The sequence below is a fragment of the Pelobates fuscus genome, chromosome 1 (assembly GCF_036172605.1).
Source record: "Pelobates fuscus isolate aPelFus1 chromosome 1, aPelFus1.pri, whole genome shotgun sequence".
In the NCBI taxonomy this organism is placed as follows: domain Eukaryota; kingdom Metazoa; phylum Chordata; class Amphibia; order Anura; family Pelobatidae; genus Pelobates; species Pelobates fuscus.
Window position 1 is genome coordinate 39,533,870 of NC_086317.1, and position 16,387 is coordinate 39,550,256.

Consider the following 16,387-nt stretch of genomic DNA (forward strand, 5'->3'; position numbering starts at 1 on the left):
CCAAGATGGGTTGCTGGAGCATATGTCCCAGCCCTCAGATTGTTATCTGGTGATACAATTAGAAAGAGCAGGCACAGGTGTGTGAGGTCCTATACACTGGCTATTTTAACAGTACACATTGAAAGGGGGCGTATAAGATGCAGATATCCAGGTTGGCTGTGATTCAATGGTCCAGTTGCAAATGCAGCCCTTGAGATCTATCATGTTACTCCAGGCAGACTAGACCAGGTACCTCTAAGGCTCTAACACAAAATTAGAACTATTGAAAACATACTATCAGTAGTTCAATTTAAGTAACAGTTGCAAGGTTACTGACTTATTATAAACAGTGTGCTCTGCGTAGATGTGCACTAATCCCTTTTTTACTCATTTCCAGTCGTTCCTCTCTCAGTGTGCCATTGTTTTGTGGATTTGTACAGATTTCATTTTTATTATATTCAGATGTATTGCTTATGGGCATTATTTGTAGTTTGTTTTAAATGCATCCATCTGACTGATTTTCATCATGCCTTACATCCTTGGCAGTGTCACCTGATAGGTTGCTTTCCTTTTTTTGTAGTCATATCATAGTAGCATTCTACAGTTTTTGTAAGGCTGACCTTGACTCAATTTGTGGTCTTCTAGCAATGGTTTTCTCCCTAAATCAATCAGCATAATCAGTGAACGTAGCCAGCAAATTAAGTACCATGAGGAACTAGGATCCATCAAGTCACTGCTTACCTTATGAGTCTGAAAGTATTGTTAAAGGAAAAGCCCTACATGCTGGTGCTACCCAGAGTAAATTGTGGAAGTCAGTATTTCCATCCACTATCCAATACCTGGATGGTGAAATGGAAAAATGTTTTGTCTTCACAAAGAGCATCTGGTCATTCTATGTAAAGACAATCAACTAGACACAAACGGAGCCCAGTCTGACGCCAACTACCCATTAAATTAAACACAATGAGTCAAGGCAAGATCTTTGAAGGCAAGATGGCCAAAGCACTAGGGCATATCTTCCGAGCCAAAGCGCATGTGACTGAATCAGGGTCAGAAGGGATAGTATTCTGGTAAAAGTCTAGGCATATACACGTACATATCTGTTCATACTACACTTACATTTGAAATGTTTACAGGTCTCTTAAAACTACTTCATTCACAAAGCTTTTTATCCTGTCGTAATGTACAAAGCATTTTATCCCGAAGTAGTGTACAAAGCGTTTTATCCCAACGTAGTGTACAAAGCAATTTTTTATATCATAATGTACAAAGTGGTTTTTTTTTTTTTTTTCATTTGAAGTAATACCAATGCTATTTCCCGGTTTTCAGTCGGCGGTTGACTTTTGAATAGTGTTTTAGATTATGTCCTATGAAATAATGATATCAGCTATTCTTGTTTATCTCTTGGTTACAGGAGGAATATTTGAAATGCAGGAAAACGAGCCAATTAACATTGAAGAATTAGCTTTCAAGTTTGCAGTCACCAACATTAATAGAAATCGGACTCTGATGCCCAATACTACACTAACCTATGACATCCAGAGAATTAACCTGTTTGATAGCTTTGAGGCTTCCAGGAGAGGTAATTGTTTCTGTTTTATTACTTATTTCTTTAACTATCCTTGAAATCCAGTTGAACCAAAGTTCACAATAGCACATCTTTTACTGGCTGTACTGAAATAATTGCTTTTTAGGTTCTTCCATGAAAATATTCTGCAGCTTCATGTAAAACGACCTTCCTCGTTACTACTTTTTATATATTATAATTTCCTACAAGGCTCTAAAATCACACATTGATCACTTTGTATCATGACATGGCCTGGCATTCTATTGATCCTTGAAACATTAACCTTTAGATTGCCAACCACATCGAAATTAGTGTAATGCCAACCACAATAGTTTAAAGAAAGGCTGTTATTTACCCTGAAAAGCATTGAATTCAGGCTGACATGGGTGGCGATGACTTTCAGGCTCTTTCCAGAGTGGAGAACAATTTTAAGTGGTATATCCAACATAAAAAGAGCATTTAGCAGGACATTTATTTTAAATCTGTGATGAAAGAAGAGAAGAAAACAAGGAACCAACTATTTCATGAACAGTCATCTAAAAAAAAAAATAATAATGCATATTTGACCAATTCCCCACATAAACGCAGAAACTAGACACACGTAAATTAACCAGCACACACAGGCACACTCTGCCCTCCTCCCCCCCATACATCGCTTAGGCCCCACTACACACACTCTCACACACACACAACACTCAGTCTCGCCCACACACATACACAACACCCACAGAAGCAGAGCCCTGGGCGGGGGTCACTATCACAACGCGGTACCTTGTGTAGAGCCCTAGGCAATCTTAATCCAGCTCTGAAAGGAAAAACTGCTATTGAATTACCAGAGTCAAGTTTATTTCTAGTTATAGAACGCAGCCTGAGGCCTATGATCTAAATTTTTACTAACACGCATATGACACTTAAACATTGCCATCAATTAAATAAATGATTTTGATGCTGTCATGCTGCTTGTTATAAAGCTGGTGCAAAGTTATACTTAGCAATGGTCTCACGAGATTATCTAGGAACTGAAAATTAGTAACAACGTAACATATGGCTTAAATCCATCAAGTTCAAGCTTACATACATCTGTTTGTATGGTTGATCCAAAAGAATGCAAAAAAACAAACAAACAATCCAGCCCATTCAATTATGTATCAAATTAAAACATTCCTTGTTGGTCTCATTGGATCAGCAAGTTGCTACCACCCCCATTTCATGTTATATCCTGTAATGTTCTATTTGTCCCCAAAAAATCCAGATATTTTTTTTGATCTCTATACTATGTGATAAAATAACCTTTTAGCAGAAAATTCCACATTTTATTGTTTTTACTGTTTTTACATTAAACAATGTTGTCTAGTATGTTGTTTATAATTAGTCCCAAGTCTTTCTCATTTACAGTTATCCCAACCCCATTAAGGTTATAGCGAGATGAGATTCATCTACAAGGAATCTCACCAGTCACTTGCCTGCTCAGTCTCCCTATTTGTAAAAAAAATAAAAGTCCCTTTGAAGAGAAGTAATATGCTGCTCATAGCGAATTACTTTACCGTGTTTTCTGTCATCTGCAGATGACACAAGACTTTCAATGTTCACTTTAAGACAGATTGAAAAGAGCTGGACCTAGGACTGAACGCTGAGACCCTTCACTTTTTTTTTTTTTTACTTGCACCCAATTTTAAAAGTTTCTGTTAACATCTACTGACTGTACTGCATCCTAAAGCCAATATTCAACCCCCCAAAATTCTTTGCATCTAAACTAATTGCTTTCAGTTTGTTTAATGACTTCTGTGTGAATCTTTATCAAATGCCTTAGAAATTTAAACAGATCACATCTACTGCAATACACAGATGTATTCTGGTCAGCCACAACATTAATACCACCTGCCCAATATTGTGTTGGTCCTCCTCGTGCTGCCAAAAGAGCCCTGATGCATTGAGGCATAGACTCCACAAGACCTCAGAATGGTTGAGAGGTAGGCAACTTTCAGAATGCCAAATGTTGTGGACCACATCTTCTATAGTGCTCTTAGAGCCATAATGCGGGCAAAGCATCTCAGGGGAGATGTAGTCCACATCCATAATTCCTTCTAGGACAATGGTTGCACTTTTAATGAATTATGCAACGCAAACACTTGACTTTAGAAAATGTAAACAGAGTAAATGTTATTCATTTTACTGATGCCGATGCTCCCTTCTTTCCCTAGCTTGCGACCAGCTTGCCCTTGGCGTGGCTGCATTGTTTGGACCTTCTCACAGTTCTTCAGTCAGCGCTGTACAATCTATTTGCAATGCCCTGGAAGTTCCTCACATACAAACACGATGGAAACATCCATCTGTCGACAACAAAGACAGCTTTTTTATCAACCTTCATCCAGACTATGCTGCAATCAGCAGGGCAGTCCTGGACTTGGTTTTGCACTACAGCTGGAAAACCGTAACTGTTGTGTATGAAGATAGTACAGGTAATGTCACTTGCTGTAGTGTTATTTAAAACACAAAACAAAAATAAATACAATTGCATGTAAATTCTGTTGTGAAGGATTGCCATTGAGCCAACCTTTATCAATAACCAAGCTGCAACAACGTTAGGCAATCCTTATGTTTATCGCATAATGCTAGTGTGTGACTATTTTTTAAAAATAAGTTAAGTTAATATTAAGTACAATTTTTGTTCTGTAAATAAAGAAAGGGTTTTAAATGTTACCGTTAAATCTTGAAGGCTTGTTGGGTTAGAGCAGTGGTCCTCAACCCAGTCCTCATGGACCACCAACCATCCAGGTTTCGTCACTATCCCCATTAGAATAGAAAAAGTAATACATAAATCCTAGACTGTTGATGGTCCATGAGGACTGGGTTGGGGACCACTGGTTTAGAGGTTGAAATATTATTATGGAATAGTGTCAGGAAGGAGAGAAATTGGAGAGGAGACATGCTGTACTGCAGATTGCTCACTACAATTCCATTTTGCCTGTGAATAATTATGCGGGTTAATTTTTATTTGTAATTGCACGTATGGAAATGGAAGTTCCGAGGTGTTTGTTGTTTTAAGCACAGTAATATTCAGCTGATATGTTTTGATATTATAATATGTTGAAAAAGGAATTTTAATTTTTTTTTTTACAAAAATATCAAATCATTCGGAAAGCTTTCCCAACAACATAAAATGTAGTATTTCTGGATACGTTTAAAAAAAAAAAATTATAAACATTTTAATGTTGAAAAATGTATTTAAAAAAATGAAATCGTTTGAAAAGCTTATCCAAATATATTTTAAATTAAGGCATTAGGCCTCAATTTTAATATGTTTCCCAAATGACTCAATACTGTTAAAAAAAAATTCCAAATGATCTATCTATCTAAATTCATATAGACTTTACTGGTGAATCCTATAGATAAATCACTTGGAAACGTTTCTGACAGTATTGAATAATTTGAAAATCTTATTAAATGGAGGCCTTAGTTACATTGCATTACATAAATGGAAAGTGGACAGATTGGGGGTAAGGGTGATCATGTTTCTCAGTGCAGCTCCTATGTCTATCGGTATATTTTCCCAGAAGTACATTACATAACTCAACGTATAAATAACAGATAAATGAAAGTATCTGCATTTAACATTGACGAGGTATTGCTTAGGCATAATTAGAACACAAAATAAATGCTGTTGGATACCATTTGCAATGTTTTTCTATTTTCTGATTTTCCTTATTTTTGAATTATGTGTATCATGGTGAAAAACTAAACAGGGGAACAGAATGTCTGGCTACTGAAATATTCCAAGTTTGCTCACTAAGGGTTTATTGGAATGCCGCTGTGTACAGCTTCCCTACTTTCGTGTAAAGTGTCTGTACATTCCACTAAGGCCTAGATTTAATATTGTTGGATAAGCGTTTCAAATTATTTTTGTTTTCAAAATAATAAATTAGACATATACATATATATATATAAAAACATAGAATGTGACGGCAGATAAGAACCATTCGGCCCATCTAGTCTGCTCAATTTTCTAAATACTTTCATTAGTCCCTGGCCTTATCTTATAGTTAGGGTAGCCTTATGCCTATCCCACGCATGCTTAAACTCCTTTACTGTGTTAACCTCTACCACTTCAGCTGGAAGTCTATTCCATGCATCCACTACCCTCTCAGTAAAGTAATACTTTCTGATATTATTTTTAAACCTTTGCCCCTCTAATTTAATACCTCTTGTTGTGGTGTATATATATATATATATATATGTATATTTGATATATTGGCATATATATATATATATGCCAATATATCAAAAAGTGTTCAAATAATTTTTAAAAATTTTATAATTTGAAAAGCTTATTGAAAAATATTAAATCCCGGCCCAAGTTATGTGCTGTATTTGTTGGCTATCTACAGCAGACAAACGAAACCAACAAATTGACAGCATGTTATTTAAATAATGCCTTACACTCAGCGATATTCATTAAAGTGTGAATTATCCAAAATTCAATGTGAATTTCAAGTAAATTTCAAATTGTGCACTAAAATAGCTAAATTGAAAAAAAAAAATATCCAATAATGTGAAATTATCTTTGAATTGATTTTGAATAGGCGGCAATTCCGAGTTTTGTGAATGATCCTGTTTGTATTTGAGAGTTGTCTCGATTAAGTCATTTGAGATTATTTTTTTTATATTCTTACGTATGTATTGGGACTCCAAATATTACGGATATAATCATATAGAGGGGCAGATATAAAGCTGACTTTCTATTGGATTTTAAACTGGCATAAGGTTTGAAGTTTTCTAAAATATAACTTTCCAGGAAATTTTAATTTTAGGCCAAAGTAATGAAACTGGGAAAATAGTTGAATTGGATATTTGTTTAAATCAGCTGTTTTGTTTTTTTTTAATCTAAAATTTACAATTTCTACTCGGTTCCCAGCTTTCTTTGCTTAGTGGATAACCCTCATCTAAATCATATAGATTGGTACTATTTAAATGTCATTTTTTTAAATTGTCATAACTCTGGGCAGTTTTCCTTTTTTTTTTGTACCAGAGGACAGAGATAACTTGATTAATAATGTGCTGGGACAGGCACCTACTGGGCACTAAGCTTTTGCAGTGTAGCTGTTAATTGCTCTGGACCCGATTGAGATTTCATCCTTAGATGGGATGGTTGGTTCCTGTGCTATTGATACTTGTATCAAATTAGATTTAGTAGTATTTCTGGGCTAGTATGTGGTTGGTGGCTAGATATTGCTAGCATAAATACATTTTGGTACTGTCTGCTGGGTTGGCATAAATCCATTTTTCTACCGGCTGGCATAAATCTCATTTGGCACTGCTTGCTTGCAGAAATCTATTTTGGCACGGTTTGTTGGCATTAATCCATGTTATAGCTAATGGCAATTTGCATGCCTGCATATGTCTTCATAAAGCAAAGTTTTCAATGTTTGCATCTGAAAAAGAAACTCTTGCATGCGCGATTCTCTCTAATTACCCAGCTTAGATGATAAATATCTGTATCACTCTCTGTGCATATGCTATTTCTTCTGAGAGCAGAGGTTTATTTGCTGCAATTCATATGTTAAAATGTGACACTCCACAGTCCGTCATTAATACACACGAATAAATTAAAAGATTTTTCAACCAAAATAATAACTGCTGCACAAATTGAAATATCACTGTATCTGGTGGGTCAGTAGCAATTTAAAAGCAGCTTTTCAAATTGTTAAAAGAAGGCAGAACTTCCATCATAGAAAATAGCTGATATATAAGATATCTTTTTTAGCTTTTTACAAGTTTTACAAGTAATGCAAAATAAATAACACGTGAGAATTCCATTCCATTTACTTACGACAATGCATTTTATGTATAGAATGACGTATTCATGTTCTCACATAATATCCTAGTATTGTTAATACTTGCATTTATAAAGCACCAGCAAATGTGGCAGTACAGTACATTTGAGGGAAAAAGACAGTATGATATACACAGATTAATACTAAAGCTAAAAAGTGCCTTGCCCCAGTGAGCCGAGATCGCGCTATTAAAGTTCTTTATACAAAGTACTACGACTCAGCTACATAGCCGCAAGCTCACAAACTAAAGATTCAAATGGGGATTGGCACTGTAACCGAGTAAACTTGCAGAAGCCAGACACAGAGAGATGGATGCAGGTTTTCAGGAAGTAAGAAGTCTTTTTTAACATACCGATCGGGCCTCAGATGAACTAACGTTCTAAAACAGGTCTGAGGGACAAATACATGGAGCACATGCTTTTTATAGAACTATAACTCCTCCCATTAATAGCTCCACCCGCACGTACCCTTAACCAATCAATGAACAGAGTCTGGACTTGATCATCCGGTCAGACCACATGGCTTATCTGAAACAAAGGAGAAAGAAGTGTAATTTCAGTTCCTGCATTCCTGCACATGCTCAGTACATTGATGACAGTATCCTAGCTACATGTAACTAACTAACTGATACAACATACACATATGCCACGTGGAAATCTCAGCCTACTAAATTTACATTTCACCGAAATTCCATCACAGCACAAGAGGTAGCAGGGGGAATTTGAATGTTATGGCCAGAGAGAATTAAACAAAACTTGATGCTACTAGTAAGCAGTGATGTCACTAGGTTTGATGTCACTCTGTGCTATAACCTATGGACCTATGGTGTCACTCCAACCCTAATGTTGTTTTCTTTGTGTTTGTTTTTTATGTCCACTGATGTGCAGAGTACATAAATGTATCACAGACCTCCTCTGTGTTTTGAGTGCGATGTGTATGAGATGTTTGCGTTTAAATTAAGTGTGTAGGTGTTGATGAGTGTGATTTGCATTGGATGTAAAGTAGAGAAATGCAAAGTTATGCACTTCAGGGTCAAGAATGCACAAGCAACTTACACCCTAAATGGTAGTGAATTAGGGGTTACCACACACGGGAAGTATTTGGGAATTGTTATAGACAACAAATTGGGCAGCAATATGCAATGTCAATCTGCAGTTGCTAAGGCCAATAAGGTTTTGTCATGTATAAATAGGGGCATAAATTATTAGGATGAATATATAATTTTTCCTCTTTATAAATCGCTGGTAAGACCAAACCTTGAATATGCTGTACAATTTTGGGCACCTATTCTAAAGAAGAATATCATGGCACTAGAAAAAGTGCAAAGACGAGCTACAAAATTGATAAAAGGAATGGAGCATTTTAGTTACAAAGAAAGGTTACAGAAATTTAAAACTCTTTAGTTTGGAAAAACGGCACCTCAGAGGGGATATGATAATATTATACATATATATTTGTATTATCTGGAAATTATTCATAAACAGGGCTATACATAGGACACGAGGTCACGCATTTAGGCTGGAAGAAAGGAGATTTCATCTAAGGCAAAGAAAAGTTATTTTTACAGTAAGAACTATAAGGATATGGAATTCTCTGCCTGAAGAGGTGGTTTTATCAGAGTCCATACAGATGTTTAAGCAGCAATTGGGTAAATACTTCCAAAAACATAACATACAGGGATATCATTTCTAATAGCTGTTTGATCCAAGGCGATATCTGACTCCCATTTTGGGGTCAAGAAGGATTTTTTTCCTAGTTTGTTGCAAAATCGGAAGTGCTTCATACTGGTTTTTTTTTGCCGTCTTTTGGATCAACAGCAAAAACATATGTGAGGAAGGATGAACTTGATGGATGCAAGTCTCTTTTCAGCTATGTAACTATGTAACTATGTAATATGTATGTGTGGTTGACTGAATGTGCTATGAGCGTGGTTGGCTACTTGTGATTGTGTAGGGTGGCTGCGTGTGGGAAGGCTGTGTGTGATTGGGTGTGAAGGTTGTGTGTTCATAATTAAAAATAATTGTTAATTGAGTAATAGGGTTTCCTTATCAGATGATTCTATTGTACACTAATTATAATTTTTCAATATATGTAATTTTCCGTGACAAAACAGATTTTAATTTTCACAACAATAAAATATCCTTCACAGTCATATGAACACACATTCACACATACATACAAACTCATGTACCCAGACATACAGACACATACATAGTAATAGACACATAGTCATAAATAAACATATACACACACTCTCATGAAGACAAAGTCATATACACACAAACGTATAGACACAGTCATACACATAAGGACACATAATCATACGCAGTCATACAGACATGTATACACACACATACTCATATAGACTCAATCATACAGGCAAACATGCTCATACAGACACAGTCATACATACACACATACTCATACAGGCAAATACATACACTCATATGGACACATTATCATACAGATGAATATACACACTCATCAGATGCACACTTACACTGACACATAATCATACAGACTCAGGCAGACACAGTCATACAGACAGATATACCCACACATACTCATACAGGCACAGTCACACAGACACACATACATATACTCATACAGACACAGTTATACAGAAATTCATACACTCATATGGTAATATAGAGACAGTCATACAGACACACATATACACACAGAAGTTAAGGCGTGTCCCAAAGGAAAGTATTAAAAAACACATGTGCACTTTAATAATGTATGATGAGTGTGAAACAATAATGCCTTTATATATATTATTTTTTTGCTAATCAATCCCACTGACAGTGTCAAAGCCTGCAACTTAAGTCACTGGGACTGATTAGGCAGGCTATAGAGCCTAGCGTGCCTAATCGATCCCAGTGGCTTGAGTGACAGCCTTAGACACAGTCAGTGTGAATGATTAGTAGAAAAAATATTGTAAAAATAAATTATTGTTTCACACTAATCATATATTATTAAAGTACAGTGAAAATATATTTTCCAACACTTTCTCCTGGGACCGTCCGTGACAAGAACAGTATGAAAAGAAAAGCCTGCACTGTTCACTATAGTAATCAAATTACACAAACTTACTCTGCTAGAACATCAATGGCAACTTTCTGAGTAGGACTCCGGACCTCACCTCAATACCCAGTAGGGCAGGGGCCGAGAAAAGGGCAGACATAGAGGAAGTGGTTACTGAGAAGAGATAAGTAGAATCTAGCAACACACGTTGCACAGTATGCAACAAGCCTGTACAATGCCTTCCCTGCAGATAGTGATGCACCAGTGTACCTTTAGTATACATGCCCTTAGATATAAAGGTCCCTCCCCATGTGTCCCATAAAACAAAAAATGAAGCTTTTTAATTACCTTTTTCCAGTGTTGAGGCTCCCTCGGCACTGCATACCTCTCCTCCTCCCATGACATCATGCAGGAGGCATGCTCTACTCTAGCATGCTCCAATCCAATGCTCATCATAGAGGTACCTTGGGGACTTGATGTGTACGTGCAGTGAGTGCTGTGCATGCATCTAAGCTTCCACATAGGAAAGCATTGAATCAATTCCTTCCCTGGGGGCTTCAGTGTCACATGACCGAGATTTACTTGATCCGTGCAGTGAAAGCGCCTCCAGTGGCTGTCAGTGTAATAAACACTGGAGGTTTATTTAACCCTACAAAGTAAACATTGCCATTTCTGCAATACGGCAATGTTTTATCTTGATTGGTTAATATACAGGACCACCACACCCAGGCCACTTCATTTAGATGATTTTTAAAAAATATCAAAATATATAAAAAAAAAAACAATATATTGTGTATAATAAAATATATCAACATACAAAAACATTGCAAAATATAAAAATATTTGTCAAAATTTTAAATCAATTGAAATGTTTATCCAAAAATATAAAATCGAGGGCTATGTTATATATTTTCTATTATTACTCTATTACAGTCAACAAGCACAAGATGACTAGGTGGCCAGATTACTCCAGGTGCTTTATGTTTTGAAAAAAAAACTATGTGAAAAGAAAAAATATTTTACAACTAAATTAACCCCTTAAGACCGCAGCCAAATGTACAAGTTGTGATCCAAAAAAAACGTAAACAAAACCTGGCATTTGCGCTATATGTCTGTCCAACCATAATTCACCTCTTTCATATTAAATGCACCCCCCATTATTATATATCATTTTATTCAGGGGAAACGGGGCTTTCGTTTAACATCAAATATTTAGGTATGGAACATCATTTAATATGAAAAAAATATTTAAAAAATGGGAGAAAATAAGAATTTTTAAAAAAATTTTAGTTCTACGTGACATTCTAACTGTGAATGTCATAATACTGTTTGCTTTTACTGCAATACAATACACATATTTGTATTCAGCGATGTCTCGCGTGTAAAACAGTACCCCCTATGTACAGGTTTTATGGTGTTTTGGGAAGTTACAGGGTCAAATATAGCGTGTTACATATTTCAGTTTTTTTACATTGAAATTCGCCAGATTGGTTACGTTGCCTTTGAGACCATATGGTAGACCAGAAATAAGAATTACCCCCATGATGGCATACCATTTGCAAAAGTAGACAACCTAAGGTATTGCAAATTGAGTATGTCCAGTCTTTTTTAGTAGCCACTTGGTCACAAACACTGGCCAAAGTTAGTGTTAATATTTGAAAATGCAAAAAACTAATTTGAACGCAAATTTTGGCCAGTGTTTGTGACTAAGTGGCTACTAAAAAAACTGAACATACCCTATTTGCAATACCCTGGGTTGTCTACTATTGCAAATGGTATGCCATCATGGGGATAATTTTCATTCCTGGGCTACCATACGGTCTCAAAGGCAACCTGGCGAATTTTAATGTGAAAAAACTGAAACGCAAACCTTATATTTGACTCTGTAACTTTTGAAAACACCATAAAACCTGTACATGAGGGGTACTGTTATACTCAGGAGACTTCGCTGAACACAAATATTAGTGTTTCAAAACAGTAAAACGTATCACAACAATTATATCGTCAGTGTAAGTGCCATTTGTGTGTGAAAAATGCAAAAAATGTCACTGTCACTGACGATATCGTCGTTGTAATATATTTAACTGTTTTGAAACACTAAGATTTGTGTTCAGCGAAGTCTTCCGAGTAAAACAGTACCCCCCATGTACAGGTTTCATGGTGTCTTGGAAAGTTACAGAGTTAAATATAGTGCTAGACAATGTAATTCCCTGAACTTTTGGCCTGGGTTGGCAGGCAGGTCCTGCAAATTGTAATTAATAAAATGACCTAATTATGTAAAATTATTACATAAATATATGCGTAGAATTATTATATATATATATGTGTGTATATATATATATATATATATATGTGTGTGTATATATATGTATATATTTTTTTTTAATTATTTTTATTTATATATAGGTATATACATAGTGATATATACGTATATACTTATGTATATAGATATATATATTATTTCGTTCTACATGTATTTTGATATCAATATATATATATTAATTTTAAAATACAGTTAGAACGGGGGCGGGGCCGGACCGCCATGCTTAACGGACGCACAATGGTGTAGCTCCCGAGACAATCAACAATTTTCGGCGATTAAATGCTACTTTCCGACTCACCCGACGTCTGACAACTTTAGTCCAAAGCATGAAGCCACGCTGGTCCCGAGGTGAGGCTTGCTGACCGGTTCTAGTCCCTCAGAGGGGCGATCCCTGCCAACCGTATGGGGACTGCTCGGACGGGGAGAGGGGCGGACGGCCGCTGCCCAGCTACCCGGCCCACCAGCGGCAAGGCAGAAGCACGAGGCTAGGCGGATCTGGCCCCGTATCCCCCCCCCCTGGACTGGCGGGGGTGATCCCAGTCCCCACCCCGAGGCCCATCGGAGTGCCGCAACACCGGCACCCAAATCACCAGCTAAGCGGACACTGTGCACAGAGGCCGCATCCAAAATGGCGGAGCCTGTGTGACATGCACCCACGATCGAGGGCTGAACGGAGCACCCATCTCTCCTGACATGGCTCTACAGTTACGGGCCGACAGTAAATGGGCACACTCAAGCCATAACCCCACGAGTCAAGCAACGCTGGAGCTGCCTCGAGCAAACCCAAAGCCGCAAAACAAAGCCGCAAACCACGGCAAGGGAGGCAGCCACAGCGCTCTGGCCTTACCTGCCATACCACTCAGATCACCACAAGGGGGCAGACACATGAGGCTCCGCAACATACAGCCGGCATACTGCACCCAACGAAAGGCACGGCTGCTAGGAATGGACTCCCGCCTAAAAACAGGCACCCGACTAGACGACAGATCAGCCAAAAGTACTACCATACTACACTGACACTTGGGGACTAGAAACAACATAACAGCCTCCAGACTCTGCCAAATTTCAAGTTCCCTAACGTCCTCAGAAGGGTCTCCGAATATACTACCGCTGAACATCACCTCGCAGACATGGAATCCACTTGGGGTGGAAGAGCTTCAGGGCAATCTTAATATGCTAATGTTTGGTTTATTTTGTTTTATTACCTTTGCCTCCTAATTACTAACTAGCGAGATTAAGCTTAGCGCAACATGTAATCATATACTCTATACCTAGTCAGACAAGAAGTATGTTTCACCATGTGGCTAAACAGTTTAACGTGTAATTAATCAGACAGCTCTGATCATACAATGTTAATATCTGCCATGTTGCACCATATTGTTATTCCTTGAATAATCATACCTAACTTGACCATATGCCACACCAGCAGGATTACTAATGTTAAACCACAAAAACAAAGCACTTCGTTCATTTACAGGTTAAACTTAGCCTGCATTCACACACTAGCTCTGGACACAGCGTAAAATGGTCATGACTAGATAGAAAAGCGTTGTTACAATGCGTTATGAGAACACCTAAGCAACTTAAACGACGAAAACTTATAATGTCTATCATCTAACCTATCTTTACATTAAAAAAAATGTGTTAGATATACCATGTACCTCTGTTCAACTGTTTACATTACGCTGGAGGATTGCCTTTGGGGTACCTCACATGCGCCTGTTTAAAGCTTACACAATACAAAAATAAAGAATTAAAAAAAAAAAAAAAAAATACAGTTAGAACGAAATTACGCATGTTTATATATTTTTTATCTATTTTTTTTTATTATTTTTTTATTTATTTTTTTAACGTATTTATATATTTATTTATTTATTATTATATATAAATATATATATATAATGAAAATTATATATATATTTAATCAATATCATTGTACGTGTATTTTGATATTAATATATATATATAATTATGTATATATTAATATTAAAATACACGTAGACAGTGTATGCATATTTATGTGTATGTGTGTATATGTGTGTATATATATACTTAGATCATATATATAATAAATATATATATGATCTAAGTATATATAATTTATTTTTACACTGTTTTAACATTTTTTTTTTTTCAGACAGCAGGGGGAGTACCTGTCATTACAGGCACTTCCCCTGCTGGCAATGCCTTGGACGGCTATGCCGTCCATGTGATCGCGGGGTCCTCGCAAGGACCTCACGATCACATGGCCCTGGGCGGCTGAAGAGGACACAGGGGGACTCCCTGGGCTCCCAGGTAAGTCCCCCATACCGCGATCGCCGGCGTGGGATCGCCGGCGACCGGGTAAGTACATAAGATCGCAGGACGTACTATGCCGTCCTGCGGCTTTTAGAGCCACCAAAATAAGGACGGCATAGTACGTCCTGCGGTCTTAAGGGGTTAAATAGGTTGTGGATGAGTAATCAATACCGACATGAAATGTAAACACTGAAAGTATTCAGGTCATGTGAGATCAATAAAAGCCGGTGATGAATGGATTCCATCCTGATCCTAGAGTAATTGTTAGTTCCATTTTCAGTGGCTTCCTATTTCCAACTAAGCTTCCTATTTCCCACAGAGCTTCCTATTTCCAACAGAGCTTCCTATTTCCTACAGAGCTTCATATTTCCTACAGAGCAGTGTTTGATAATGACATTCTACAGTAATTCCAAGAGTTTTATCGCGGTGTTCCAGAGTATTAAGAAAATAGGGTTAACGGTACACAGCTGAGATTGCAGATAACCTAGATGGCTTAGGTGCCACATACATGTAATGAAGTTAAATTGTCCCTAGCCATATTTTTAATATTTTCTGTCCTGCATACAATCTTCTCTAAGAGTGATATACTTGCCATCCTTCAAACTGTAAGCTAGTTTGAGCAGGGTCCTTATCAACCTATTGTTCCTGGAACATTCTGTAATTGTATCACTTATTGTTAAATTTCCCCCTTTTTATAATTTTGTAAAGCACTGCAGAATAAGTTGGTGCTATACAGGGAGTGCAGAATTATTAGGCAAGTTGTATTTTTGAGGATTCATTTTATTATTGAACAACAACCATGTTCTCAATGAACCCAAAAAACTCATTAATATCAAAGCTGAATATTTTTGGAAGTAGTTTTTAGTTTGTTTTTAGTTTTAGCTATTTTAGGGGGATATCTGTGTGTGCAGGTGACTATTACTGTGCATAATTATTAGGCAACTTAACAAAAAACAAAGATATACCCATTTCAATTATTTATTTTTACCAGTGAAACCAATATAACATCTCAACATTCACAAATATACATTTCTGACATTCAAAAACAAAACAAAAACAAATCAGTGACCAATATAGCCACCTTTCTTTGCAAGGACACTCAAAAGCCTGCCATCCATGGATTCTGTCAGTGTTTTGATCTGTTCACCATCAACATTGCGTGCAGAAGCAACCACAGCCTCCCAGACACTGTTCAGAGAGGTGTACTGTTTTCCCTCCTTGTAAATCTCACATTTGATGATGGACCACAGGTTCTCAATGGGGTTCAGATCAGGTGAACAAGGAGGCCATGTCATTAGATTTTCTTCTTTTATACCCTTTCTTGCCAGCCACGCTGTGGAGTACTTGGACGCGTGTGATGGA

At 37.0% G+C, this 16,387-nt stretch overlaps 1 protein-coding gene across 6 annotated transcripts in view; it reads left to right on the top strand.

Moving 5' to 3' along the window:
• GRIK1 (glutamate ionotropic receptor kainate type subunit 1) overlaps window positions 1–16,387 on the top strand; it is a 479,351-nt gene that overhangs the window by 194,168 nt on the left and 268,796 nt on the right. For all 6 annotated transcript variants that reach the window (XM_063448077.1, XM_063448103.1, XM_063448095.1 and 3 more), the window contains 2 exons: window positions 1,394–1,561; window positions 3,748–4,005. In XM_063448077.1, coding sequence (XP_063304147.1) covers window positions 1,394–1,561; window positions 3,748–4,005 — 426 coding nt within the window. The remainder of the gene's footprint in view (window positions 1–1,393; window positions 1,562–3,747; window positions 4,006–16,387) is intronic.